The sequence below is a fragment of the Seriola aureovittata genome, chromosome 18 (genome assembly GCF_021018895.1).
Source record: "Seriola aureovittata isolate HTS-2021-v1 ecotype China chromosome 18, ASM2101889v1, whole genome shotgun sequence".
Lineage (NCBI taxonomy): Eukaryota > Metazoa > Chordata > Actinopteri > Carangiformes > Carangidae > Seriola > Seriola aureovittata.
The window spans coordinates 10,830,296-10,858,162 of record NC_079381.1 but is presented as its reverse complement, the minus strand read 5'-3'; the positions used below and the strand labels follow the sequence as shown (position 1 = coordinate 10,858,162).

At 39.4% G+C, this 27,867-nt stretch overlaps 1 protein-coding gene across 2 annotated transcripts; it reads right to left on the bottom strand.

The window, feature by feature from the left end:
• Positions 1 to 396: 396 nt before the first annotated feature.
• Positions 397 to 27,466, bottom strand: atp2a2b (ATPase sarcoplasmic/endoplasmic reticulum Ca2+ transporting 2b). Of its 2 annotated transcripts, none has more exons than XM_056403909.1 (24): positions 26,819 to 27,466; positions 26,455 to 26,472; positions 26,271 to 26,353; positions 23,679 to 23,783; positions 20,932 to 21,070; positions 13,913 to 13,993; positions 13,088 to 13,173; positions 12,287 to 12,442; positions 11,996 to 12,137; positions 11,544 to 11,710; positions 8,674 to 8,762; positions 8,384 to 8,486; positions 8,034 to 8,165; positions 7,800 to 7,919; positions 7,409 to 7,627; positions 7,176 to 7,299; positions 6,812 to 7,023; positions 6,495 to 6,715; positions 6,204 to 6,406; positions 5,645 to 5,730; positions 5,371 to 5,504; positions 4,145 to 4,262; positions 3,821 to 3,941; positions 397 to 1,414 (listed from the first exon to the last, which is right to left on the bottom strand). In XM_056403909.1, the coding sequence occupies exons 1-24, from the start codon at positions 26,934 to 26,936 to the stop codon at positions 1,401 to 1,403; spliced, it is 2,991 nt and encodes a 996-aa protein (XP_056259884.1). In that variant the 5' UTR covers positions 26,937 to 27,466; the 3' UTR covers positions 397 to 1,400. The 2 variants fall into 2 exon arrangements, with proteins under 2 accessions (XP_056259884.1, XP_056259883.1); XM_056403908.1 differs by having other exon boundaries at positions 1,854 to 3,941; positions 26,819 to 27,465.
• Between the last annotated feature and the right edge of the window lie 401 nt (positions 27,467 to 27,867).

Here is a 27,867-nt window from a genome sequence, read left to right as displayed (position 1 = left end):
TGTATCAAGAAGCAGGAAGCTACAACTCCCAATATTTCCATTTCCATATTTTTAAATTATTAATAAAGGTAATTCAGCATATTACTCCTTCTGGATTGCTTTAAAAGCATGTGGTTCTACCTGTCAGGTAGGTGCTACAAATCATGCAAGTGTGCTGTTGGTATATTTAACCAAATGCTGCCACCCAGTGGAGTAATATTATATATGTGCGATTTCTTTTTTCATCTTTTTTTAAAACACAAATTTCACAACTTAAACTTTTACTATTTTTCAGTTTAGGAAAGCTACACTGATATAATATATAATATATATATAAATACAATTGACTGGAATTGCATAAAACTAAATATTGATCATGTAAGAATGCACTTAACTAGAATGGAAAAACAGACACAATTCAAATACTATATTATTTTATTTACCTGAAACCACAACCTCAGTAATGCATCTACAATCATTATTCATCCTCAATAATGATCGTCTTTTTACACATGGTTAATATTGTTCTTCGACCAGGAGTTACTGAAGGGACTGCACAGGCCCCCTCACATTAGATCACAGTTTTACAGCAGTTGATAAGGATACATGATAATAATAATAATGCAGAGGCTATATGAAAACAGGAGAACACTGTTGTATTGCAGGATAACCAGTCTGTAGTCCTCATTTCAAAAGGACTAATTCATCAGAATGTAAATGGTTCAGTGATCGGCCCACAGCAGTTAACAGGGAGAGGATTAAAAATCAAACTCAAGTAGAGCAGTCAGGTTCAGCATGAGTCACTTCTCATTGTCTAATATTGTGCAAATTACCCAAACCGTTACAATAAAAACAGTGATTTCCCAATATCTACGATATATATATCCATCTTAAAACCATCTTAATATGTCATTGGAGTATTATACATTAGAATCTATAAATACAAATTGCAAAGCCTACATACAGCTGAAACACATGCATGATTTCTGTACACTGATGTACAGCTAAGACCATTCAACCAAGTGGTTTCAAAGATTCTCTACGCTACCATGAAAGTTGGAAACAAATTCTTCATGCAAGAAGGGACGTTGAGGGTGTCGAGAACTTCCCTGCACACAAAACTGGAATAGTGTCATATTGATATAGCATCTGCACACAGAGGTATAATTGTGTTCATGTGTTGTGGTGCATGGGGCCAAGGACCTATGTTTCCAGCCCAACCACTTTATATAGTATACACCGTTATGTATTTGGTCTTATTACTGTGAAAACATGTCCTTTTTTTTTTTTTGTTGGTGCAAAGGTACACACACTGCTGGTCATCATGGTGTCTGAGGTGTGTGAGGTTAGAGTGAGCACACATGCTGGATGGTAGGACAACTCCAGCCTCTGAGCCCACTCTTTAAGTTTTATGAAGCTTTTTATGAGAGCCAACCTAAAAGGGAGAGAAAAATTACATTAGTACAAAACAATTAAAAACTCCATGACCAATTTACATTTCAAAAAATTTACATTTGTCTGTGATGTGATCAAGAGTAGGTATCGGTTTCGTGAATATAAGCAAGTGTCAGGGTGGTGAAAAGAAGAGCACACGGTGACATTCACAATGGTGGCATGTGGTCAACATCAAGGCCAAGTTTGGCAAGTTGGCAACCCATAATCATTCCCTAGCATACCTGACAGGTAGATTAACGTTTAAAACTTATTTTATTTCCCTGATGTCTTAGGTTGCCTGTAGAACATCATTTCACAAAAAGTGTCTCTAAAAAAAAAAAAAAAATTCAAAACATCTGAGCTGTGTCCTTGTTTTATCAGATTCTACTGTGGCGATGTGGCATCTATTAGAGTATGTATGAAGACAAATGGATACTCACTCTAGTGACAGGGGAGCCAATGGAAGGCATTGAGGAAGAAAGCACACAGTTGTTAAGTGGAACACAAACACACCCAGGCTTCTACCCCGAAAAAACACATGCTTTAGACAGGGGTTTTTCTCACACTTGGAAATTTCCATACAAAAGGATTCTCAGGATTAGTGCAGTTGACTGGGCTCTGACCCAACACGTATACACTACCACAAAGTATGGTATGCCCAACACAAACTAAGATCTCCAAATATTAAAGCCTGCAAGTCAAATTCACACAAGATCTGTTCCACTGTGTTGTGAATATCTCCTTCCCGTCATGTTGTGCCAAGAAAACTGAAGCATTCATATGTCTGAAATGATTTGTATTCAAGTATAATGCACATACAAAAACACTGGATATGAATAATGTTGATAACCATTGGCCTCAATCTATTAAATAAAGACAGAAAACACTTTGATTCAAAGGTTTCAAAAGTGTATTTTTCCTTGAAGTAAAAAACAACATTTTGGGTTCTTATTTGCAATCCAAGTTCAAGTTGGAGTATTTGTATTAGTATTTTTTCCTTAAGACTTTAATATTACTGTCCTTTGAATCAAACGCCATGGAGATGGTAATTAACATACACCATCCCCAACCAGTTCTGTCTCCAGAGCAAAACACAAATAAAGTTAATGAATGTCAATCAATACAAACAATATATATCCTTAAAAGTGTTAGAGTGAAGGAAGTTTGTGTTCTTGGTTTTCTGCACAAGCAAATAGGGGCACACCTCAGATGTTACGCTCTAGCAAGACCATAGAGGAAAAGCATCTAGAGATGAGCAAAAACATTTCTTTTATCATATTGAGGTAGCTGTGCTCTGCCCAGTGCAGAAAAACTGGCTTATTTTCAAATCATGATAATAATAAAAAAAAAAAAACATCCATGAAGTTAATTTATACTCTAACAATGGGGGGTGGGTGGGTGGGGGGGGGGGGCAGGATACACAGTTAAATTAGAAATGAGAATCCACACACAGTTCATGCTTGGTCACAGGACATGCGGCTTTTCTTTTTCAGGATTTTTTTTTCTTTTGTTTAAGCGGAGCATTCAAACGTTCACTCCCAAACCTTTCCCCATCCTCGTCTGCCACATGGAGGTGGTCCTCTCTGAAAGAGTTCTGAGTTTATACTGAAGACACAATGGTAAACATTAGAAAATAAATCAAGGCGGTATGTCTAAGCCACACTGGTCAAACAATTTACAGAGCCATTAAAAAAAATTTTTTGCATAAAATAGTGTTCATTCTCTGTACAAATCAATGAATTTCTGATATCTTAAATTTTCTTTTCATGAAGAGGGAACCTAAGCAAAACAATCTCCTGTTACTGTAGTGACATGAGACAAAAAATATTCCCAAAATCATTAAAAATATAAACCTCAAAAGGCAATATTGACATTAACAAACCAAAAAAAAAAAAAAAAAATGGCAACAGTATATTTTCTTTCAAACCAACAAGTCCACAGCTATAGGAGTGATGGTCTTCTAACACTCGCATTTAAAGACTCACCCATTCACAAAATCCTATCCCAACTCAAAACAGGTGACTTCTCAATGTTAACATTTTATATTATTTGTTACGTTTCATATGTTAAAGTTGGTCCTTCTCGTACACACACGGTAGGCACGCACAAGCACACACACTAACTCTACAAACGCGCACACACACTAGCTATGCACATGTAGGAAGGCAGAGAGGGAGAGGAAAGAGTGAAGTGATGGCAGTGGGGTGGGGGGGATGGGTGGGGGGATGGAAAAGTCGAGGTTGTGCTCAAGTCAGTCAGGACCAGAACATGTCGGCCATGTTAGTGTCGGAGCTGTAGATCCAGAGGACCAAGGGGAGGGAAATGGCCACGAAGGGCCAGGAGATGCCCTCCATACATGCAGACAGGGAGCAGCCTTTGGAGCCGGCAGGCTTCTCCAAGTCTTTACCGGGCTCCAGGTAGTTCCTGGCGGCAAACTTGAGAAACTCGTCCAGTAGAATGACAGGCAGCGAGATCTTGAGCACCATCAGCCACTGTGTCAGATTCAGAGGGGTGATCTGGAAGATGATCTGAAAAGAAGCATACAAGACAAAAGTCACATTGCGGCTCAGCCTAAATGGTAAATTTTTCCAATTTTGAGATACATCAGACTAAATCTCTAATTTAGCTTCATGGTTGACAGAGTTGTTGTATCATGATAACGCTTTTCACTCTGCATGTCCTCATTTCACAATACTACATTATGTGTCAAACTAAAAGACGTATTTCTCACTGGAAGAGGCTCCACATAGAGGATAAGGAAGTGAAGAGACATGGAGAGGCAGATGGCTCCCAGCAGCCACACGTTCTCCCAGGGAGGCATACGCAGCAGGGACTGGTTTTCTGACACACTGAGAGACAAGGACAAACGCACATGTTTGTTAAAAACTCACTCGAGTAACCGGACAAGAGCGATGCAATTTAAGATACTGCATAGAGCACATGTTGGTCCAAACCGTCTCTCCAAATACAGGAAGGATGTCTCTCCATTCTGTCTTAAATGTAAGACAGAAATTGGTGATCTTACTCACTGTTTCTGGTCCTGTGTGAAAATACAAAATTATTGGAGTGATGTCTTATTTGAAATGCAAAAGGTTCTGAAGAAGGACCTCGATCTCGACCCGGTTTCTCTCCTTCTGGGCCTTCCCAGTGATCGTGTGACTGATATGTACCAGAAGAAACTGTATAATGTTATGTCATTTTGTGCCAGGAAAAATATTCTACAGCACTGGATCTCAGATAAACCCCCCTCAGTGGTGGGATGGCACAGGACAATAATGGAGTACATACCTCTGGACTTCCTTACCTGTCTTTTGCACTCCAAAACTAATGCCTTTGAAAGAATATGGAGACCATTTCTTGACTATATTAATGTAAACATCTCTGCTATACTGATAAGGGCATTTGTATAAAATGCTCTTGTGTTTTTGTTTCTGGGTTGTTGGGTTTTTTTTTTGTTTTTTTGTTTTTTTTTCTTTTTTGGTTTCTCTTCTTTCTCGGCTCCCACTGTATCTCATTCTATACTGTATAATGTACCTGTCACATCTATCTGGAACTGATCCTTCTGTTTGGGTTTTTGATTTTTTCTGTTGTTGTTCCCAGCTTCTTGTTGTTTTATTAGTTTGTCTAGTCTTGTCTTTTGTATGTCTGCTTATTGAAAATTAATAAACACATTAAAAAAAAAAAAAAAAAAAAAAACTCACTCAAGAGCCATTACTTCGAAGTACCACAATGTATGCATATTATCCCACATAAAACACATGGTTTGTGTGGAAGTGGAAGAGGAAATAAAGACCATTATGTTGTAGCACAAACTTCAAGTAATACTAACAAAACAGAAGTTAGGTCCAAGCTCATCATTCAGAGCCATATCTGGAAAAAAGTTTTTGTTTCTGCTGACTAAAGGGCAATCCTACTGAACACGTCAGACCTGCTGGAAGATACTTTGCTCACACTGACCTGTTTAGGGCATTGCACATCTCAATGGTGACCAGCACAGACAGGGCCATTGTCATAGGGTAAGGGGACTCAAACACCTTACAGTCCATATCCTGGAAGTCTGGATTCTCTGGAGCACACTGCAGGAAGTGGCTCTGTAAGAAGTGAAAAATGATTCAGTCATATCACTGTTTGTGGGGAAAAAAAAAAAAAAAACACAGAGCAAATAGCAGATAGATTTAAGTTTTTGCATTCAAGTGTGTTAAATTAATAGTTGTTTGGATGTAGTTCATACCAGCTGGTAAAAGGTAATCCTTGGTCCATCCTCAGCAGCAACAAACCACCAGGCAGCAGCACCAACAGTGGCAGCACCCACATAACCTGATGACGCAGACCAAAAAGACGTCTTTCAAACATGCACACAATGACACAGATGCCTGGTTACTTGAACCGGAGAAGACAGCAAACTGTAATTACATGTGAGCGCTTTCTTGTGACTACCTACATTAACTGTACGTTCACATCATGCTAATGTGGTAGATTTGAGCTTACGAATTGCTAGTTTTTGTGCTGGTTACGTGGCACTGCCAGGACATTAAACCAGCAGCCCTACTGTATGACTACAAGCTGATGGTTGATGCTTCCTAAAGTTTTCTGCCAATTATGTAGAAACAATCAAGGAAACATCAGAACATCTGAAGGCATTACTCATTAAATACCAGTTCTTTTCCCTTAAATCACTTGTTGAATCCGCATGGTAAAAAATAAGAAAAACTAGATTCAGGTGTCACAGGCAGCACACAATCTGTCACACACTGTCCTTCCACAATAATGATCCAAATTTCCCCTCTTACATCCAATGGCTAGGTATCTGAAGAAGAGCCATCCAGAGATGAGGGGCTCGCGAGCGTTGCGTGGGGGTTTGTTCATGATGTCCAAGTCTGGTGGGTTGAAGCCCAATGCGGTGGCAGGCAAGCCGTCAGTCACCAGGTTGACCCAGAGCAGCTGAACAGGGATGAGAGCTTCAGGGAAGCCCAGAGCCGCAGTCAGGAAGATACTACATACAAAAGAAGCATGATGTACGTCAGTGGGATTGTTATTTATTCGGGGAATGGAGTGTGTTTATATAAACCAGTCATCCTTACCAGACAACTTCGCCCACATTTGAAGAGATGAGGTATCTGATGAACTGTTTCATGTTGTTATAAATGGCTCTGCCTTCCTCAACTGCAGCTACAATGGTGGCAAAGTTGTCATCAGCCAGCACCATCTCAGAGGCGGTCTTGGCCACAGCTGTGCCTGAGCCCATGGCAATACCAATCTCAGCCTTCTTTAGAGCAGGAGCGTCGTTTACCCCGTCACCAGTCTGAGGGGGGAGTGAAAACCAGGTCAGGAAATCATAAATAATGTTAATGTTTTAGAGGCGATTATCAATGACAAAAAAGCATGTCCCTTTTCTTACCATAGCTGTAATCTCATCATAGGACTGCAGGTACTCCACAATCTTGGATTTATGTGAAGGTTCAACACGAGCAAAGCAGCGGGCCTTGACCACAGCTTCTCTCTGTGCAGCAGGTGAAAGATCATCAAACTCTCGGCCAGTGAAAGCCATGCTGGAGACGTCATCCTCCTCACCAAAAATACCAATACGTCTGCAGATAGCCACTGCCGTTCCTAAAGTACAGATGAGGGAACATTATTTACTTCTTAAGGCTTCCTGGAATTCAAGTGTGTAAATGAATCTTGAATTAACACTGTGCAGAAACTATAATGATATGTGCCAGTCAAATTTTATTCTCTGCGCAGATGTGAATCTCTCTACATACCCTTGTTGTCTCCAGTGATCATAATTACTCGGATGCCAGCAAGACGGCAGAGTCGAATAGAGGCTGCCACCTCTGCTCTGGGAGGATCCAGCATGCCCACACAGCCGACAAACGTCAGATCAGTCTGGATGATAACAAAGAGAAATAATTGCGTCCTAACAAAATCACACCAGACTGAGGAACCTAGAAACCAAAAGCAGAATCCAGCCAAATCAATCTTTCCAAGCTCTTACCTCATACTCAATAAAGCGGGTGGAGTCCTCTAACACCAGTTCATCTTTGCTCATGGGGTTGTCTCGGGTGGCCAGAGCCAGACAGCGCAAGGTGTCCCTGCCAGTTCCATATTCTCTGATGACAGACATTAGTTTTTCCTTGATGCCGGGGGTCAAGGGCACCTTGTTACTGCCCACCCGGACATGTGTGCACCTGTCAATCACTCCCTCAGGAGCACCCTAAAAGCAATCAAAGAAAGGAGAATAAGGACAAATGAAAAGAAAGGACATAACAGTCTGTAAGAGAAACTCTTTCAACAAGTAAAACTTTGTTAAATATTTTGCAAAAATCTGAGTTACACCCCCCCCCCCCCCCCCCCCAACATTAAGTCTCACTGTGACTATTTCTTACCTTTACAAACATCTTGCCAACAGAGGAGCGGGCTTTATTAGGAGTGCAGTACACAGACATGGACTTCCGGTCTCTGGAAAACTCCAAGGTAAACTCTTTCTTCATCAGTTGCTTGATGACCTAAAGATACGATAAAACACAACTGCAATGAGCATCTTCAAAGAGGAGGTGAAAAATGTGTAAGCACAGTTTTCATAACAAGGAAATGACTTTAAAGAACTGAAGGTTACATACAGAATTACAGGCGTTAGCTCGCTCAATCTTGGAAAGGCCTTTAACATCTGTATCAAACACGTTCATCTTCTCCACCAGGCATGTGAGAGCTGTCTCTGTGGCCTCACCAACCTTCTCATACACACCTTTGGTCTACACACACACACACACACACACACACACACACACACACACACACACACACACACACACACACACACACACACACACACACACACACACACACACACACACACACACACACACACACACACACAGAGAGAGAGAGAAATGGTCGATCTTCATCCACAAATGTCAGGTGTTGCCAAGGATTGTGTACCAATTAACATAGAAAAATCTTCACCACTAACCTCGTTATAGTCCAATGAGGAATCATTACAGAGAGCACAGATAGAGGCCAGCTCCACCAAGGCATCATACTGGGAACATTTGACTGGTTTTGCATCATGGTACCTAAACAAAAGATGGATGTAGAAAAGAAGCAACTAGTCAGCCAACTGTGCAGTGGTTTACATTAAAAACTAATTTTCACTATATCTTAGAAAAATCTCTTCTAAGTAGTATGAGATTGATGAATTTTATTATTAATACATTATTTTCACTTTAAAAGGGAAACAGGCTGAAGACACTGAATACTCACACTTCTCCATTCGGGGCATATGTGGAGCCTGTGACAGTGAATTCCTTTAAGGAACAGTGCTCGCCCTCTGCTCGGTCAATGATAAACATCTAGAAACACAAAAATTGTAGAGACAAACTATTAGTACTTAATACTGATACTACACCCCTACTGTATCTGTGGGTAAATACCTCTGGATAAAATGGACAGGAAAAAGCTGAGAGGCTGAGGAACATTGCTTTCAGCAGGTGGCAGCACACTACTATCCAAAAGAAACCTTCACATCATGAATCCACTTGAACATAGAGCAGGGTATAACAATGAAATGCTGAGCCAAAGCAGACATTGAAAACTCTGGTGGGGAAGGTCCATAAATGTCATGTTACAGCAAGGCAGACACAGAGTTCATCATGAATACACTCTATATAAAGTGAATCACTTGAAGGCGGAAATAGTTTGACCATGAGTATCAAAACCTTTGCGTAAGGACAGTAGTTACAGTCTCTGGTTTATTAAGGTCCTTTAGAAAATTAATTCAAAAACTGTTGAGTTTCAGTTCAGTTGGAATGGTTGTTTTTGCATTTCATTTTCACTGAAAAAAAATTTAAGAACAATGACGATGGGATTTTTGTTACTCTTGTACCAAAAAACCATGTTTACATGTTTTGGTACGTCTGGAGAATTTGATTGGTAGGCACCACAATGCTTATTGTGCTATCAATGCACAACAATGTTGTGACACATTTTACCTTTATCAAAAAAAATTGCAGCTCCCTCAATTTGGATATTGCACCTGGCCATATTGCGATTTCAATTATATTTCGATTAAATGTGCAGCCCTAGACAGCATGAGAATTCTTACCTCAGCTGTCAGCTGTTGTAATTCACTCATACGTAACAGATTCTTACATCTAAAGCAATACATTTTCCCAAAATTGAGAGTCAGGACAGAGATGTTGCAGATGCATCAAGCACAGGTTTCTCTATCACTGACTGACAAATGACCAGGAATAGCATCCAACTGGTTTCCAAAATGAAACCTTTCAAAATTGCTAAACATAATTTTCAATTTATAAAAAAAGTGCTGGAAGAGTAAAGGAAGAGCAGACAGACAGCAGAGAGAGAGAGAGAGAGAATCTTTCAACACAAGGTCAGTTATGCAACTCTAATGCTGGTTCTGCTGCAAGTGACTAACTACTGCATACTGATCAGCATGCTGCCTGAGCAAGAAGGGGGAGGAGAGTGGAATGAGGAGGGAAGAAAGGAGGAGGGAAACAGAGGAACAACAAGATAAAAGGCTGAGGAATAGTACTGAGGAAGATGGTGGGACAGAGCAGGAGAGAGGAGTATGATGAACAAAAAATTAAGAGATGCTAACAGGAACAAAGGAGCTTACACCAACAGGGAAATCATATATACTCTGTAAGTCTTACATAGTCAGTATATAGATATATAATAGATAATAGTTCATATACCCTATTCAGTGTCAGCAATGCTCACTGCCCAGTAAATCCCCAATGTCAGCAAAAGGCTTTCAGGGTTACTTCATTGCTCACTGAAAGTTTACACTTGAAAAGTTCTCAGATGTCAGGAAAGTAGCCAGCCTTTGCCCTTTCCATGTACGGCAATGGTTTTAAAAATCTCAACTTGGTGAACAGCAGAGCTTGTCACTGCTAATTGTACTGTTTTCCTGAGGAGGATGTAGACAAGCCACACGCTGCCTCATTGACACATGGTGCTGACACCATTTTGTGGCCATAACAACTTAAATAATAATTGTTTGGTTCATTAAAATTTTGGGACCTACAAACAGATCACAGGTCACAGACCAAGAAATTTTTGGAGACCTAGCATTTAGCGATGGATCACTCAGTTTAACTTTATTACAATAACAGTATTTCTCTGTGTGGACCAGTTATGAGAGCATCATGGTCAAATGATCTGAAATCGTCTGCTTACACAATCAGATCTAAGGCAGCATGAACTGTGATGATGTGCAATTTACAAAACTTGTGTCCTAAACCTCAGGATAAAGCAGGAGTGTGATTACAATCATGATACGTGGTAGGTTATTTTGGTCTAATAACTGATTTTTTCTTTATTGACACACGGCTGTTGTTATGTTTATATAATGTTATCAAGTTCATATGGTAGTTGAGCACTCTCACCTGTTGACATTCTGAAGAACAAACCTACCATGTAATGTCTTGACTCTACAAGGTAGAGAATAACATTTACACTGGTTACTATGAAACCAGTGTAAATGTTGTTAGATAAGCTAACAATGTGAAATTAATTTCCGGTGAACTGAGTTGACTGTTGAAGGTTGGTGAGACGACTTTAAATGACTGTTTTCAATAGCAACAATAGTCTGTAAGGTAAATATGGGAAATAAGGGGGGTAGATATAGGATTTCAGATTCCCTCTTAATTTAAATACATAGATAACCATAAACCTATGCAATACAAATTAGATTTGTATTTTCATTTTGAAATGTACAGGTGCAATTCACTTGAATTGTTCAGAGGACTGAGAGAGACTGGGCTGACAACATGTTGAACATCAGTCAAGTGAAGAGGTGATGACAAGATCTCCTTTCCAGTTGAAATGTTCTTTATCTTTACATCTTAACTTAATTTGTTGAAGCTTTGAATTATTTATTAACATCTTATTCTAAATGCAGATTTCTGACCGGTTACCCCACAGACTATGATTCCCCAAGCTAGCAGGCTAGGTTGTCTCCTTCACAATATCCTGTATCTAGATTGCAGTGTGTGTGTGTGTGTGTGTGTGTGTGTGTGTGTGTGTATATTATTAATTAATAAATGAAATTCACAAAATGAGAGGTTTCTGGTTTCTTCTGTCTCAGTCACTGTTGACCGTTCTCTTACCCTGCACACAGACATCTGATTGGTTGTCAGTGTGCCGGTCTTGTCAGAGCAGATGACAGATGTACAGCCAAGGGTCTCCACAGAGGGCAAACTGCGGACAATGGCATTCTTCTTGGCCATGCGGCGTGTTCCTAACGCCAGGCAAGTAGTGATGACAGCAGGCAGACCTGGAGAGAAACATCAACATAAACACAGAGGAAAAGAGAGGGATTAAGACATACATGAGAGATAAATGGTTACAGAAAAAAATGGAGACATCCATTTATATTCATTTACTCAAGTGGTGAAACTATCCTTAGTCCCTGTAGCATGAAGTATTGAAAAATAGCCCAGATTATAGGATTTTCCAACCAACTGTTCCAGCAGTCTGAATAGCAACACAATATTGGGAGTCTCACAGCATAAATAGCATGTTAAGGACATATCTGCATTTGTGCAGCTCTCCAGCTTACCCTCAGGGATAGCAGCAACTGCCAGAGCCACAGCGATCTTGAAGTAGTAGACAGCGCCTCGAATCCAGGAGCCTCCATGGACAGGATCGTTGAAATGTCCAATATTGATGATCCACACAGCAATGCAGATCAGTGAAATAACCTTGAATCATCATTAGTTTAAATTTAAAAATCACATTAATAGTTATCAATTAATCATAATTAAAATCAACATTATATATTCTGGGCATCCAGAAATAGCTGAGTACAAAAAGGCAAGAAACAACAGTGAGAGAGAATTTCACAAATAACCTTAGATAGTTGCTGTCCGAATTCATCCAGCTTTTGCTGCAGTGGTGTGCGCTCCTGCTCTGTTGATGCCATCTCATCTCGGATTTTGCCAATCTCTGTGTTGCCACCTGTGGCCACCACCACACCAACAGCCTTACCAGCTGCAATGTTGGTGCCCTGTGAAGGAGTAGTGAAAAGCAGACAGTAGAGAACAAACATGTCATGCATTAAGCTTCTGGGCATATGAGTGAAAGTAATTAAACAACTTTTCTGAGATGTGTCACAGAAGACACACACACACACACGATTCAACATGCAGCAAGAATCAACATGCAGCAAGAGTTAATGCATCACTTTCTTAAATTAATTGTAGAAACAAGTGAAAGGGGTCATGGCAATGTATTTCAATTTTTGCCTGGAAGCAAATTTGACAATTTCTTTTGTAGATGAAGGTGCACATAATTAAAATCCTTTCAACAAATAAAAAAAACAAACTGCTGAGGACTCTTTATCTGTCTAGACATGAACTGTTTTGTACTTTTCATTCATGTGTAAGACAGAAAAAGCAGGGACGTAATTGGATAATTCAATATTTCCCCTGAAGTGCCGTTATCTTAAAATAGAAAAAAGTGGATGTGAGGAGGAGGGATATAAAACAAATAGAAGGAGGAAGATGACGACAGCAAAACATCGTTGCCCTTATAGGTGTTGCCAGGCTCAGAGAAAAGATGAAAAGAGCAAGGATTTTAAAAAAAAAAAAACAAAAAAAAAACAGTGTAAAATGAGACTGAACAGCCAAAAATGGTCTTGTGAGTCACTCACAGAAAAGAGCATGTTCTTCTTGTCCTGGTTGACAGCACGAGGGTCAGGCACCGGGTCAGTGTGTTTGATCACAGACACTGACTCTCCTGCAGGAAGAAGAAACAAAAGATATAAGAGAGGTAAGCAGTTGGGAGAGTTCCTACGCAGGAGAGTAAATTGGTAGCTGTGATGCTTGGCTGACACTTTGGGCAGATGTGTGGAAAAGGCTTTGCAGCTGACTGAACAGGCCTGACAATTATCAAATGCTGCACTGCCACTGCCTTTCAAACCCCATATCTGATGGTGTGTTTGTGTGTGTAATCAACTGTGCAAGGTCTGCACTGTTCTGACAGAGTAAGGCAGGGAGCATTTGACAGGCCGTATGGCCATGAATGGGGAGAGGAAGAGAAGAGAAAAATAGCTGAAACACTAAAATATCCCATGGAATTTGCTACCAATTAAGGCAGCAGAGCAAGACAAGAGATTTAAGGACTTGATTCACATAAACCTCTTCTTTCATGCATTATCCACCACCCAGTGTTCTCCCCTTATTTTCCACTTACCTCACTGCCCAATTATCCATCATGACTACAGGTTATAAAGAAGGCAGTGCGCCATTAATTGCTGCTTCTTATTTTGCTACTTCTTGGTTGATCAGAAGAGGCGAGTTGTTGCAGAGGCAGGCCAATAAATAATGTACAAGTAATACAAGTTTACATAAGTAAGCTAAAAAGGAAGAACTTCAAGGACAGTATTATGTAAACATACAGAATGCAAAATTATAATGGCAACTGACAGAAACTCACATAGACAAAGGAGCTTTAGGAAATTTAGAAACAGTTTTACCTGTAAGAATAGATTGGTCTACCCTCAGCGTGGTTGACTTGATAGAAGACAGCCTGATGTCTGCAGGCACTTTGTCCCCAACTGTGGACAGAAACAGCAAAGCAGAGGAGACATGTAAGTACTTCCTCACAAGTTAAAATCATCTGTAAATGAAACAAGACCACAGGTGTATACATACCTTGTGTAACTGGATTAAGTTAATTTTAAAGGTGTACAAACACAGTTGTAATAGCAATAAAAAAAAGCAGAGTGGTGTCATGTAAATGTCCCACATGTAAAAAAAAACATCCTCTAAAATTAGCGCACTGTATAATGAAAAGAGAAAATACTTAAGATAAAAGCAATAAACAAAAATCACCACACAGACACTTAAATCTTGGAAATAAAATCTACTGCTGTGTAATCCCAGCTCATCCCCCTATGGGAGTAATAAAATAATCAAACTCAAGTTTTTGTTCGGGAGAGGCTGAGAGAGTGTCATGCATTCAAAAATTAATGTTCCACTCATCTCCTGTACGGGACGCAAATAGATTGCTGCTCATTCTTTCCACTAACACAAGGCTTTAGCAATCCCTAGTAAAACAAATGTAAAATGTAGATATATAGCAGATCCCAAACAAGTGCTTCCTTTGCAGAAAGAAGATAAGTACCATTAAAGCCAGTGACTTTTAATAGCTTAAAAGTAATAAAAGGGTATCTTTTTGGCTCCTTTGTATGGTTTTTACATGCAGTTTAGGCCTGATGTGAGCTGATAAAAAGTGCAGATAAGGATGATTGAAGAAAAAAAGTATTTAAAATTCAGGCCATATTCTGCACTCTTTTCAGCTTTCAAATTATATTTTTTTTGTTAAAAAAGTAAGATCCATGATGAAGAATGAAAAATATTACCTGAGAATATGTCTCGTCTAGTAATGATGTTCCCTGTATAATATTGTACTATTACAGTAAGACTATGGGCCAGCTATGGTTCCCTATGGCACCCAAAATTGATGGCTGACATTTTAATAAATTTTGAAAGCACAACGAAAAATGACAAAGTTGCATCAAAATGAAATGTTACTTTTAGCTTACAGTAAGACATCACATAGCTTCAAAAGGTGGTGGTAAAAGCAATATAAAGCAATGACCCAGAGGCTCTTAAGAGATCCCTCTGTGGACAGTGGAAAGTGGTGACAGACATGTAAACCAACCCATGGGCCTCTGCAGTGCCCTTCTGAGTAGAGAGTAAGAGATGAGGGGAGAAAGAGAGAAGAGAATGGGAAGAGAGATCAGATGAGTACTGCAAAACACACGTCCAAAAATGGGAAAACTATTTTGATCAGTTGCAAACATGTGCTGTTGGATTTGGGGGAGGGGGAATGATAAAAAAAACTTCTGTTTTAAGCAAGGAGAACCCGCTTCATGTCATATGAATTGAAATAGAAACAGTATGACATGTCCTTGTGTATGTACTGTTCATTCATTCCCACCATTATCATGAGTTTTATCCATTAATACAGTGACTGAAGTGAGGAAATTCTACACAAAAATTATGTAACCAATGAAACAGTATTGTTTCACATTTGTTGCTTCTATGCCAAAAATTTTAAAATTGATCTTATTACTGTAACATGTAGTAATGCTGAGTTCACGGTGAGTGATGCTTCTGGACTGTACCAGCTGCACTACCAAATATAGTCCTCCAGTTGAATAGAGGCTGTCAAAACCACTTCATCATCACCTGTCTGCCTTCAAACTAGATCCTCCTTTAACACACAGGAGATAGTGGAGGAGATGAACAAGCATAGCATGAGGGAGGACGCAAAGGAGATGAGGACCTGTATTTGCTGGTAATATTAAAGACTCAAAGCCCTGTGGGACTGTTCCTCCAACGTGTCACTAATTAGAAAACCTCATACCTTGAAGAAATAGTGAAACACCTCCCAATTTACCACCCATCATTGTATACTGTGAATAAGATCAGAGCATAGTTTGGCTGCAAGAAGAGATTAAAATTAAATGTACTTTCTTTGGAATAATGAACCTACTACATTACAAACAGCAAATCATAAAATGGCCAGTAATAATTACATAAGCATAAGCTGCAATTATTAATTCATTTGAAATTACTGTTGCTGTTTATTAACGTTGCTACAAATCGTTTTAGCAAAAACAGCAAATACAGTTATTCTGCAATTATCTTCAGAACTTTGCTGCAGGGGGATTTGCAGCTGTTTAAACTAAGAGTGACGTTATCTTTCCTTTCATCTTACAGAACATGCCCTTTTTAGCTCCTATTTTTCTGGGAAAGAGTGGACAGCCTCCGGGATAGGACCTTTCCTTCTCCCATGTGAATAAAGGATTTTCTCTGTTATCTGTTCCCTTGGGTGATGGACAAATGTCAGGCTGCATAAACTTAAATGATAGCACTTCATCAGTTGGTAAAGTCGTCTTCATACCCTTTCCAGGCCAGGGTCTGTATCCCTTCTTTTCACTCTTTATCTTGACCATGGTCTAAACCCCTCCCCTGATATGACTGATGGTATAGTCATAACTCTTGTGATAAATCTCTGTAAATGTGAACTGCAGAAGACAACTATCCCATACAACAATGGCTAAGGTCAACTCAACGTCATAACATGGAACAGGACAGTCTGCATTTTAAATATGGATTTGAGTTATAGCACAGACAGCACAACACCTTACTGTACATCATGGGGGGGTCCAATGAAACTTTAGAGGTCTTAAGGGGGTTGTATATATTCTGATTGAGGCTCTCTGATGTGCTAGCACGTAGACTTGCAGCCTTCTGGGATGTTTCATAAAGCCCTCTCCCACCCTTATGAATGGAAAAATCACAAGACCAAACTTTAACATGCACAAACATACATGACACTGTGCATGCAATGTAACTCCTGTGTAATAATGGAGCAATACCTTGAACATGTGAGAGGCAGAGAAAAGTTGAATAGACAGACAGCAGATGATGTACAGAGACAAACAGCATGGGTGTTGACAATAGACAGATCATCCTACACTGTTAAACATAAGAAAGGAAATCTGGCCACGTGGCCATCTGGAACACAAATTATTTATCGAATTGAATCTGTACCCTTTCTAAATGTTACATCCTGTCTTGCTGCCCCCCTAACCCCCCGAGGCCTGGACAAAACAAGATAAACTACAAACCAGGAAGAGCTGAGCTGATCAGTCTTAAATGTAATACACATCTGAGTCAAATACAACCAGCAAGAGTGAATCAGAGGGAGAGAAAGAAAGTGAGAAAGACAGGACATGCTTTTATTCCTTGTGCTCAGGATGCTGTTGATACAGGAGTCAAGGTCTTGACTTTAGCAACTAAGAACCTCTTGTCAATTTAGGCATTGCAAGCTGAAACAAAAGCAAGCCAAAAGAATTGAAAAAGAATTGTCACTGTTGCCTCCGTGGAGTGCTGGGAGTCAATTAAACCAGTAGAATCACTTAGGGGTTTTAATGAAACCTCACAATAGTCAAGAGATAGTGTATGAATGGCTCAACTGAGGGACAGTGAGTCACAATTATGTGGGCTGTGCAAGACAGAAAAGCAAGGCATAACAGGACAAGCAGGAAAGCCAAGAACTTTCACTCTGAAAGTGATGTGTGAAAAAAAAAAAAAAAAAAATAAATAATATTGGCAAGTACATGAAGGTTTAAATCATGATACCTGACTGTTATACGATCTATCAAATTCCTGCCAGTTAAGCAGAGCAACCCTTTCTGACATTCAATGGTCAGAAATTTTTGCATTTTGCGAAGACAGTTCAGAAGATTTCATACTGACATAAGGCGTACATTAAGCAACAAAAACATTATGGAGAGTGGGTGAATTCTATTAAGGTCTTTTTAAATTCAAGATTATGCTTAATTTCCTCTCCGCCCATAGACTGATGTATTCAAGGCCGGAAATAAAAGCGTATTTTTTTTGGCAAGGCAGCCCCTTTTTCAGAAGAAGTAGCCCATTTCCCCTACATACAGCTACAGGAAACCCTGCTCTAATGTCATTCTTTTTTGACTGATAGGGTCTTCAATCAAAATAGGAAGTGGAAACAAACTGGAATAAATGACAGCTTCAACATGTAAAGTTGTTAGTGTGTCTTAACCAAAGAAGGACACCTCCTTGTTAGCTCAAAGTGTATAATAAGCTATTAGCTGCAGCAATCTGGTCAGAACTCTGGATTTTATGGTTTCAGTGTATGATTTCACACTTACCCTTAGGGTTGAAGGGTTTTTTTTTTTTTTACCCCTTTTTCACCAAAATTAGCACGTATTTTCCATGTTTTTATACATTAGTAAACCTGTTAAAAAAAAAAAAAAAAAAAAGGCTAGACTCCTTTCCCATTGCCATTTTCCTAGTGTGTCACATTCAATATCACAAACACACCATAGAGCAGGGTTAGTGACCAACAGAAAGCAGAAGGGAGCGACTATGTTACAGCGGTTCCTTTTTATGTCTTTCAATTCACTCTCATCAAACTGCTCAAAATGTTTGAGCGCTGCTTAAACTGATGGATAGAATTTGTGGCTGCAATTCCCATAGACTGCACCAAACGATACCATATTGACATCTCATCTAAAAATATGTTCTCTTAAAAGGTGGCCGCTAAATGACCAGTTGCTACAGCTGGCAGCTCAGAACTCTTCCACTGATACAAAAAAGAGGCAGGCGTTTCACTTGATACACTGCCCACAAAATCAGATAAAGCAAACGGTGGTCATTGATACCCGTTTTATTCTGCACCAAAACAAACTGTTTGTGCAACACAGCCAAAACACTGAAATGTGACAAGTAAGCAAATACTGTAGGGAAAACATGTTGCAGAAGAACATCTTTGTTAGCCTGGAAGAGAAGAGAGTGCATGTCTTCTGAATAGTTGAGTCAGCAGAGAGGAGAAGTGGACACAATTTTCACTGTGTCCAAAGATAGGTGTGTATTTCACACACTCGGCACAGAAATGTCTACTGACCACTTAACAACAATTGCCCTGATGGAGCATCTAAGGTGGTGACAGCAAAATTATCAGAGCTCTAGATCTAAAAGTAATTGAAGGATATAAACCATATGCCTTGTCTGACAAGATACTTTGCAGCCTGGCATTACACAGCCCTCATGCTGCAACTTGCTGGTCAACTGGTTGGTTGTCCTGCCACGGCTAATACAAACACATGCACTCACAGCTCTTTGGCTAAGTAAACGAAACTATGCAAGCTCCTGTAGAAACTGCTCAATTCAGTTTGTGACAGATCCATACTGTGCAACTAAAATCTGTTAATCCACTCCATCCTCATTACTTATGTGATGTCAGAGGCCCATCTATCAGCTTTAAGACCATATTTATGCAAACAGCTTGCTACCGCAGACAGTAAATCACATGCTATAACTGTGTATATAAAGCATGCTGAGCAGTTTGTTTGATTCAGATACTTTCCAACTAAAACATCACAGTTGGCACATTGAATGGCCTGTGTGGTAAAAGTTGCTACAACACAAAACAGTGGTTCTACTTGGATTATAACATAAAACAATGTCTGAAGTGTTATCATGAATGTTAAGTGCAACAGTCCATGCTGAGATCAAGTCCTGTAAGAGGGGAACAAAAGGAGGAGGCTATAGTGGCCACATGATCACTGAGATTGGCAAACAGAAGCATCAAAAGCTGAGCATCACATCATCAATCAGATTTCATTGATTCTGCTTCCATTTCTGATTCTTGTCTAACCCTGGTTCAGATTATTGTTATATTATAGGAGTAAAAAAAAAAAAAGAAAAGAAATGAGTCTGAAAAGGTTCTTATCTTCAGTGTTTTACATTTGCTTTTTCTTGAGGCTTTCTCTGTTATTTTATACAGTATTTACAATTTTGCTATATGGTCACTGTACAGTATTTTGTGATGATTAACTGAAGTTTAGCACTAGCTCTCATCTGCAAGCTCCAATATTGTAAACACTGATGCAGACCGAAACACAGTAGGTCCTTGTTTTAGAGTGGCTTTAATTTGTATTTTCTGGTTATTTATTGGAGGCTAAAATGAGGTTTTGACCTCACTGATGCCTTGTGTCTTCATTTAAAAATAAGCATGTACTATTATACAAGATCATTTTGTCTTAAGTCCTGCACTTATATTCTCAAAAAACAAGTTAGTATGAGCATTAACAAGAGAACTTGAGGTTGCTCAAGCTACACTGAAAATTTTTATTACTCAAGAGAGCGTAATACAGCGATGACTCTGAAAGGCACTGGAACGCTGAGGGTAAATCCATAAACCTTTCTTTTAGCTTTAGACAAATATTTAAAAGAGAAAATATATTAAATTTTTCTGTGACCCTTGTCTACTAACCATTGCTTTGTGAGAAAGAAAATAGGAAGCTACATCATTAACAGACACAGAAAGACTGAATGAAAAACAACCAAAGAAATGTAAGAGGGATCAAAGACAGAGCGGCCATTAAGAAACAAAGATCAGTAAGAAAACACAGAAACCAAGAGAAATGAGGAGCAGTGACGCAAAAGGCATAAACATATGTGGCCAAGTCCAAGTTGAGGTTAGCAAAGAAATGTTCAGGAACAGATTGGGCCTCTGCTCTTGTATTGCATAACTGCTTTACTTACTATGCGTTACCATTATTCTGAAATTGTCATGGGAGTTGAACAGGATGAGAGATCAGCTGTGTGTGTGTGTGTGTGTGTGTGTGTGTGTGTGTGTGTTTAGACTGTGTGAAGAGTACGTCATAACACTATTGATGGTGTTTACAAAATTGATGACCAATGTTATCTATATCTAACCAATAGCATCTGCATGTTGAAAAACATCAATTCAATAAGCAATAATCTATAATAAATCTGACATTTCTTTAAATTGACAAATTTTTAAAATGTGACTTCTCTAATCTGATTTTGTTGTTGACCTATTTTCTCCTGTCGTAATAACTCTCATGGAAGTGAGAACATTTGGCATATTAGAATGAAACCTGTCTGAATGCATTCCTGTTTTTTTCCATCTTACCTGCCACCTCAACAATGTCTCCAGGTACAATGTCCCGGGCCTTGATTCTCTGGACGCTCTTCCTATCCTGGCGGTACACCTTCCCCATCTCTGGCTCATACTCTTTTAGTGCTTCAATGGCATTTTCTGCATTTCGCTCCTGAACAGTAGAGAAGAATTAAGTTAAAGGATTAATTCACACAGGGAGTAAATAGAAAAAAAAAAAACAAAACAAAAAAAAAAAACAGAATTTATAGGGGTGTGCGCTTTGACGATTTAATATTGTATCAATTTTGAAGACGTCCACAATTTACATTATTACATCTCTTCATAGAGATTGTAACATTTTGCCATTGTACCAACTGTATTCGGTCGACCCTCATGACATGGATCCATGCTATGTTCACTACCCAATGGTGTCATTGCCTACTAGATGGCTATGCAGTCTTCTCAGATGTGTTGTTACGGCTAAAGCACAATTATTCAAAATAGACTTAAAAGAGTTAACTTAGCCCAATCTTTACATAAGCAATGTGACAAATAAAAAATAAACTAAGTGCGAATCATGATGTGGTTATAGACAGTGGAGCAGATTCATGTAAACACTGGGACATGTTACAAAAGGCTATGAACTGAAAAAAGGAAGACAGCTTTTGCCTCAGTTTTCTTTTCAGATGTGAAAAATATTGTTTGGACTTATGCTAACGTTGGACTTTTGTTTACTTTAAGCACTGGTATAAGTAAATATAAGTATAAGTCCCATAAGACTTCAACCCCATTCTTTCTGTTTTGTCCAAATGTTCCCTTCTTGCCTGCTCAGTTCCTTTCTGAATCATTCTTCACTTGCACTTTTATGTTAGTGCTGACTTCTCCTTGCCTGACTGATTGCTCTCAGAGTGGACAGGTTTAATGGCAGCTCCCAGCCCAGCTGGCAGGCAGCACTCACCTAGACATGGCAAGACAGGGTAACACACCCCAGGACATTGTGGTCTTTTGTAAGGGATAGCAACTGGGACATGAAGTCATTAAAATGGCTGCCAGCAAAGGTGAGGGTTTACAAGGTTAAAAGGAAGCTAGAGAGGGCATGGAAAACTACACTTGCTTTTAATTCAATGAAAGTACTTTCAAAACAGGCAGAGTCATGTCAATGACAACAAAAAAAGCAACAGGATTTGTTGCATTAACAAAGGCGGACAACCAGCTACTTAACAACTCCCCATTTACACAAGCCTCAGCAGGACCTTAAACAAGCATTTAATTAACAGGACAATCCAGCTGAGGCCCACCCAACCTACCAGGTATCTTTGATCAACTATACCAGGTGTGATTTGCAATCATGGGGATTGTTATTCAAAAGAGTTTATTAGACATTTATCCCAAGAGACACTTAAACAAACAAAGATGCACTTTGGATCTATGACAAGGGCAAGAAAAATAGACTTGAACAAGACCTAGAGCCCTCAATCTTTCAGCTCTGACTCCATGGGCGAAATGAACTCATTTGCAGATATTAACCGCAAGATACAGTGGTGCCCGTAGATATTTAGGAATATGTACATAAATACTAGGTAAAAGTATGGTAAGATGTATGTGAAATAAGCAAGAAACCAGTGACGCATCATGTCTGACAGGGGAATGTCTACAAAATAATTGGCAATACATCAAAGACAAAATATATGGAAAGTATCAGGTAATTAAAATATGGCTGCTTTAATAACTTTACTCGTGTTAGTGGGTCTAACACATGAAGGACCCTCTAGAAACTTATTTAATCCATATAATTGCAAATCTCTTCTACTGTGTTAAAATGCCATGGGATCACCTCAGAATTCACATCCCCTACTCTAATATACAGATATTACACAGAGGAATTGGTGCAGAGGGCCATGCTGCCTCCAAGACAACCTGACATGCCAGTCAATATCTAACAGGAACATGCCCATCACAGTATTGTTCATCCCATTCCTTTGTGTGACATCCCAAGTATACAGTCAATCAATTCTGCCGAGAGCCGTTTTTGGTTGCATTAATCTAGACTAGCCCTCCACAAGGCATGTGCAAGGAGTTGGTGCACCTATCTATCATAACTAACTCTGGGGTAACACACTGTTCTGGGGCCATTTTGAATTTGATCAGCATGAGTGCCAGTCTAAAAAAAAAAAAGGATAATTAGTTTTTCTCTGTGTCCAGATAAGTGCCTCCACGACTGTTGCTGCCTTTGCTTCCTGCCTATAATTAAGGTGTATGTTGACAAATCAATACTGCCTCTCAAAGGAACTGACACTGTAAATCCTGGGGGAAAGCCAGGGCTCAGCAGGCAGATGTAAACATGGAGGCACTGGAACTGCATTTTTTTTGTTTCACCCTTGCAGACCAAATGTTGTCTTGCTCAGTCAAAGGGCAAAAGCTAGTGTTTCTCTGAAAAGGTATGCTAATGAATTGGGTTCAGAATATATCAAGTGAGGGGGAAGCGGAGCACGCCTGGCTTCCAGTGTGACTGTGTCTTTACTCTGAGGATCCAATACGATATATGCTGTACCCTTGGCCTGAATGAGAAATGTTGCATTTCAGATTTCTGCCTTTCATGATTAAAAAAATGCTTATAAGCTTTTCTAGTGCACTTTTCTTTGCATAGCATTATTTTCCCCTTTCAGTAAGAATCCTCATCCTATACAGCTTGCACATTCCCAACACACTTTTGGTGACAACTATCAAACTGGAGGAAGAAGTCATGCAGAGATGCGCTTATAAAGTTAACATGTGTTTACCTGCCAGACTCCTACAATGGCATTTGCTATGAGAATAAGTAGGATAACAAAAGGCTCCACAAAGGCTGTAACGGTTTCTTCTCCCTCTTCAAACCAGGCCAGCACCTAAACACAAAACACAGAAAAAGAAATTAACAATCAAATATAATAGTGATAACAATTAATACTGAAATGTGAGACACAGGGAGCACTGAAGTCCTGACCTAAGGTAACACTGGCTGCATCTCCAAATCACAACCAGAAATTAATACTCCCACTCACTGGATAACCACGCCAAGAGGTGTTTACAGAGGATAACAGTTTGAACAGTTATTTGGTGTGGTCACATAATTTTTATTGTACGATAAAATACAGTTCTCTTAAGCAATGCAAAACTTTACAGACTTTGAAAGTTGAATTGTGGCGCTCAATTTCCATGGAACATGACATTCTCGCTACTGAATCAGAATACACAGGATTTTCAAAATCACCACAATATGTAATAGATAATATCAGGGTGGCCAACCACTTTACGTCATCCACATGAATGGAACAAACAGGAGGTAGAAAGGTCAAAGCTATTTTCAACTTGTGTATTAATTGGTGTTGGACAAGTAGTTCTCCCAGTGTAGTTTTTGTCATCAGTCTTGTCTGACACAATATCCCACAACGTTTATGTACAAAAGTATTACATAAGAACTGTAAATTAGTAAATGTATGCTCACTTCTGTAGGATTCTATATCACGTCATGATCAAAACTGACTGTACTCTGTAGTTCACAGAATGTGATGCAAACACAGTACAGTGAAGCATGCCAGAATGTAACAGATTGAACTGACATTCTTGCAGTGACGCTAGAATAGTTGTGTACACAATGATATAAGCTTCAGGCAGCTCTGATTCCAATGTACAGGCACTTTTCTATAGTATTTTTGTAATGATACATTGCCACTCAATTGCTGGACAATGGTGATTATCAAGTTTGTTTTGGTAAGAAACTTGTATTTACTTCCTCCCAGTGGCTTTACCACACACCTAGCTAGTAGGTGAAGTTGTGTCAGGACCTCACATTGACATTTACATATCTGGAATAATGATTTTAAGCATCTAACTCAAGCCAGCCTATGCCAGTATTGCAGAAACTGAGGCCAGTATGTTAGAAAGGCATGTCAGAAAGACTGATAGTGTAGTAACCACTTTCTCCTCTTTTGGAATCTGTGCCAGGAGTGAATTGTGTCAACCAAAATCCCAATGGCCCCCCATCTTCTACTCAACAACCTATTTAAGCATGGCCAATCAAATGTCAAATTCAATTTTAAGTGTCCATTGCACTAAATAATTTATGTTCCAACCATCAGTTCCCGGCCAACTGAATATAAAGTCTAAACAAATGTTGGTATACAACTTTGTAGTTGAAATGTTGTCACACTGAAATAAATGGAAATGTGTCTGCATGTGCGATTGAGAGCGTGTTGCTTACTACAACCACTGATTTATAAGCTTTGCAACCATAGCTGGCTGTCATCGCCATGCCTCGAGAGTAGAAATAGGGCCACAGGATAGTGAACCTGACTCTGTGTCACACAGAAACTGCACTTGAGATTGCCACTCAGTGGTGAGAAGAACATATATATCTCAATTTTTTTCTGTTCATTTATGGATCTGTGATTTTGTATTCACAATAACAACATGAACACTGGACATCAAAGTAATAGTGAGACTTGTAATAAGTGTTTTAGTCATCTCTTAAGTGCAGTGGCAAATTAACACCAGGAAATTCAATCATCAGAGCTTTCACTCTTAGACATAACATGCTACTCATTCCAACCACAAGCCACATAAACACTGAACATGCTAAAGTGACACAATAATCTGTTTCCAGTTTAACATGTCAGCATTTTTTTTTTTTCAACTGTGGACTTTTATACTATTGACATGTAAATTTAATATCTACAAACCAACAGGCTAAAAGAGGCTGCAATGATTTAAGATTTGCTTCAAGAGCAAAAAAAGGTAATGCACCAACGTATAACACATTAAGACAGAATCATAAAAAAGTTCATCTGGGTTGTGTCACCAGACAGATTCTGGGCGCCCTTCTGCTCCACTTTGAACAGCATTCTTGCTAAGCTGCAATCGGCACTCAATCAATCAGAAAAAGACTATATACACTTTGTAGGCTGACAGAGCTGTACACAGAAAAAAAACCTACAGTGGACTCATCACTAGAAGGGTGAAAAGAAAGATGGTAGAGGAGATGAAGATGGACAACGTTCAATGGCAGAGGGCCAAGTTTGACTGTTTTTCCCCTCCACACTAAAGGAAATTAAGCAGGTTCTTCTATTTATCTAAGAGTGAATTAACCTTTCATTACTCTAGCACTAAAATACTTACATACTATCTATACTTAATTTATCTTGAGTTGAGTGTTGAACACACCCCTTATGCTAGTGTGACAACCTGCTCACAGACTTTTACCACTAATCTCTTTATCTTGATAATGTAGTAAAGGAAGTATAGGACTTATGTTTTACCAGAAGTAGCTCTACCTCATACATATCAGTTGAATGAATACTGAACAAGTCACTCTTACACAAATATGTTATACTTACAAAGGATATGCAGGCAGCAAGTAAAAGGATCCTCACAAGCAAGTCTTCAAATTGTTCAATCACCAGTTCCCAAAGGGACTTACCTAGAAGACAAGCGATAAATTCAAGCAAAAAAACAAAACATTAAAGAGATTCAACACATAAACAGGTGGCTACTTGCATGTATATACAATTGTCCACTCACCCTCCTCAGCTGGCAGTTCTGTAAGATCATCCCATCCACACCCCCACAGAAAGAGAAATTGACAATTAATTAAATGTTACTACTTATAAAATAATAAAATAATAGCATGCTGTTGTAGCAGTGGTGAAGCACAACAACACAGATACATAATGTAATAGAGGATTTTGTGTTGAGAACTAACTGAGTCACAAAAATGATGCTCTCCAATATTTCAACATACAGATCATGACGTCAACAACGTTTCCTTTTACTCTGCATGTCGCCCGTTACAGATCTAAAGCCATGGCCCATTCATAGGCTACATGACACTGGGGGGAATACAGCTACTTGTTTTTCAACAAACTGACATTAACCAGCCCCTTACCGTTTGGTCCATATCGTTCCCGTTGTTTCTTCACTTGCTCTAAACTCAGACCTGTGCTTTCATTCACGTTAAAAAAGCTGTAAACTTCTTCAACCGTCTTTGTGTGTGCGTTGTCCATGGTGAACGGCCACTTGAGGACACCGCTTGTTTCGTCCTACTGGTCCCAACCTCAACCTGTCGTGGTTCTCTCCTTTTTTTGGTGCCAACCCGTGATTTAAGACAAAAATACTTGAAAATATTCGAGTGGGGGCCCACGGGGTTGACTGTTATCAGCTTGTTAGGTGTAACACCGGGGAGCGCGGCGTGCAGGTGTCTGGCGAGAGTGGACGGATTAGCGGCTCCTGAGCTAACGGTAGCTAACAGGCTAAAGCTAGCTAACTGTTGGGCTCCTCTGGCTCTGCTTGAATTCGCCGGCTGTGCTCTGCTAGCTTTCCCGCGAAACCTTTAACAAATAATTCATATCACCATCGCCGTCTCAGTTGGCTGTCTTAATGTCTTCCTCTTTTTTTAAAACAGCAAATTCCGGACTAAATCTATCCAAATAGATGGTTTAAACATGTGGCTGAGTTACTGCTTGGTTCCCTTCGCCCGCTCTGCCTGTGTATTGCGGAATCACCAGCGTCCTCATCGGCACCAATCGCGTTTGTCCGCTGCAGTTCTCGCGTACGTCGAATGCGGTGTTCAGTGTCCGCATGTGGAACCAGCTCATTGGTTGGACATACCGGAAATCCTACTCTCTCTCTTTCTCTCTCCACAATGATAGTGTGTTCGTGGTGTGAGTTGTTTCATACATTTATATGCCACATTACGTTTATATTTTTATATTTTCAACACAATTTCCAAATACTAACTAAAGCAAAGTATTCTATCCAGTTTTGTGCATCTACAAAAGTGTAAAGTAAGAAATGATGGTGATGTAGAATGACTGTAAACTCATCTGTCAATATATCTTACCAGAAATAAAATTAAAAAGTATAGTTTCTTCTTCATCAAAAATATTTCTGCTCTGCTCTTTTCAATGAACACAGTATCACTAACATAGTGATCAC

Excerpts from the sequence above, each read along its gene's own strand:
- atp2a2b (XM_056403908.1), bottom strand. The coding sequence starts at position 26,936 with ATGGACAACGCACACACAAAGACGGTTGAAGAAGTTTACAGCTTTTTT. Across the intron at positions 8,763-11,543 it reads ATCAGATGTCTGTGTGCAGG|ATGTTTATCATTGACCGAGC; the intron begins GTAAGAGAACGG and ends TTGTGTTTCTAG. Across the intron at positions 3,942-4,144 it reads TCTATGTGGAGCCTCTTCCA|ATCATCTTCCAGATCACCCC; the intron begins GTGAGAAATACG and ends GCTTCTTTTCAG.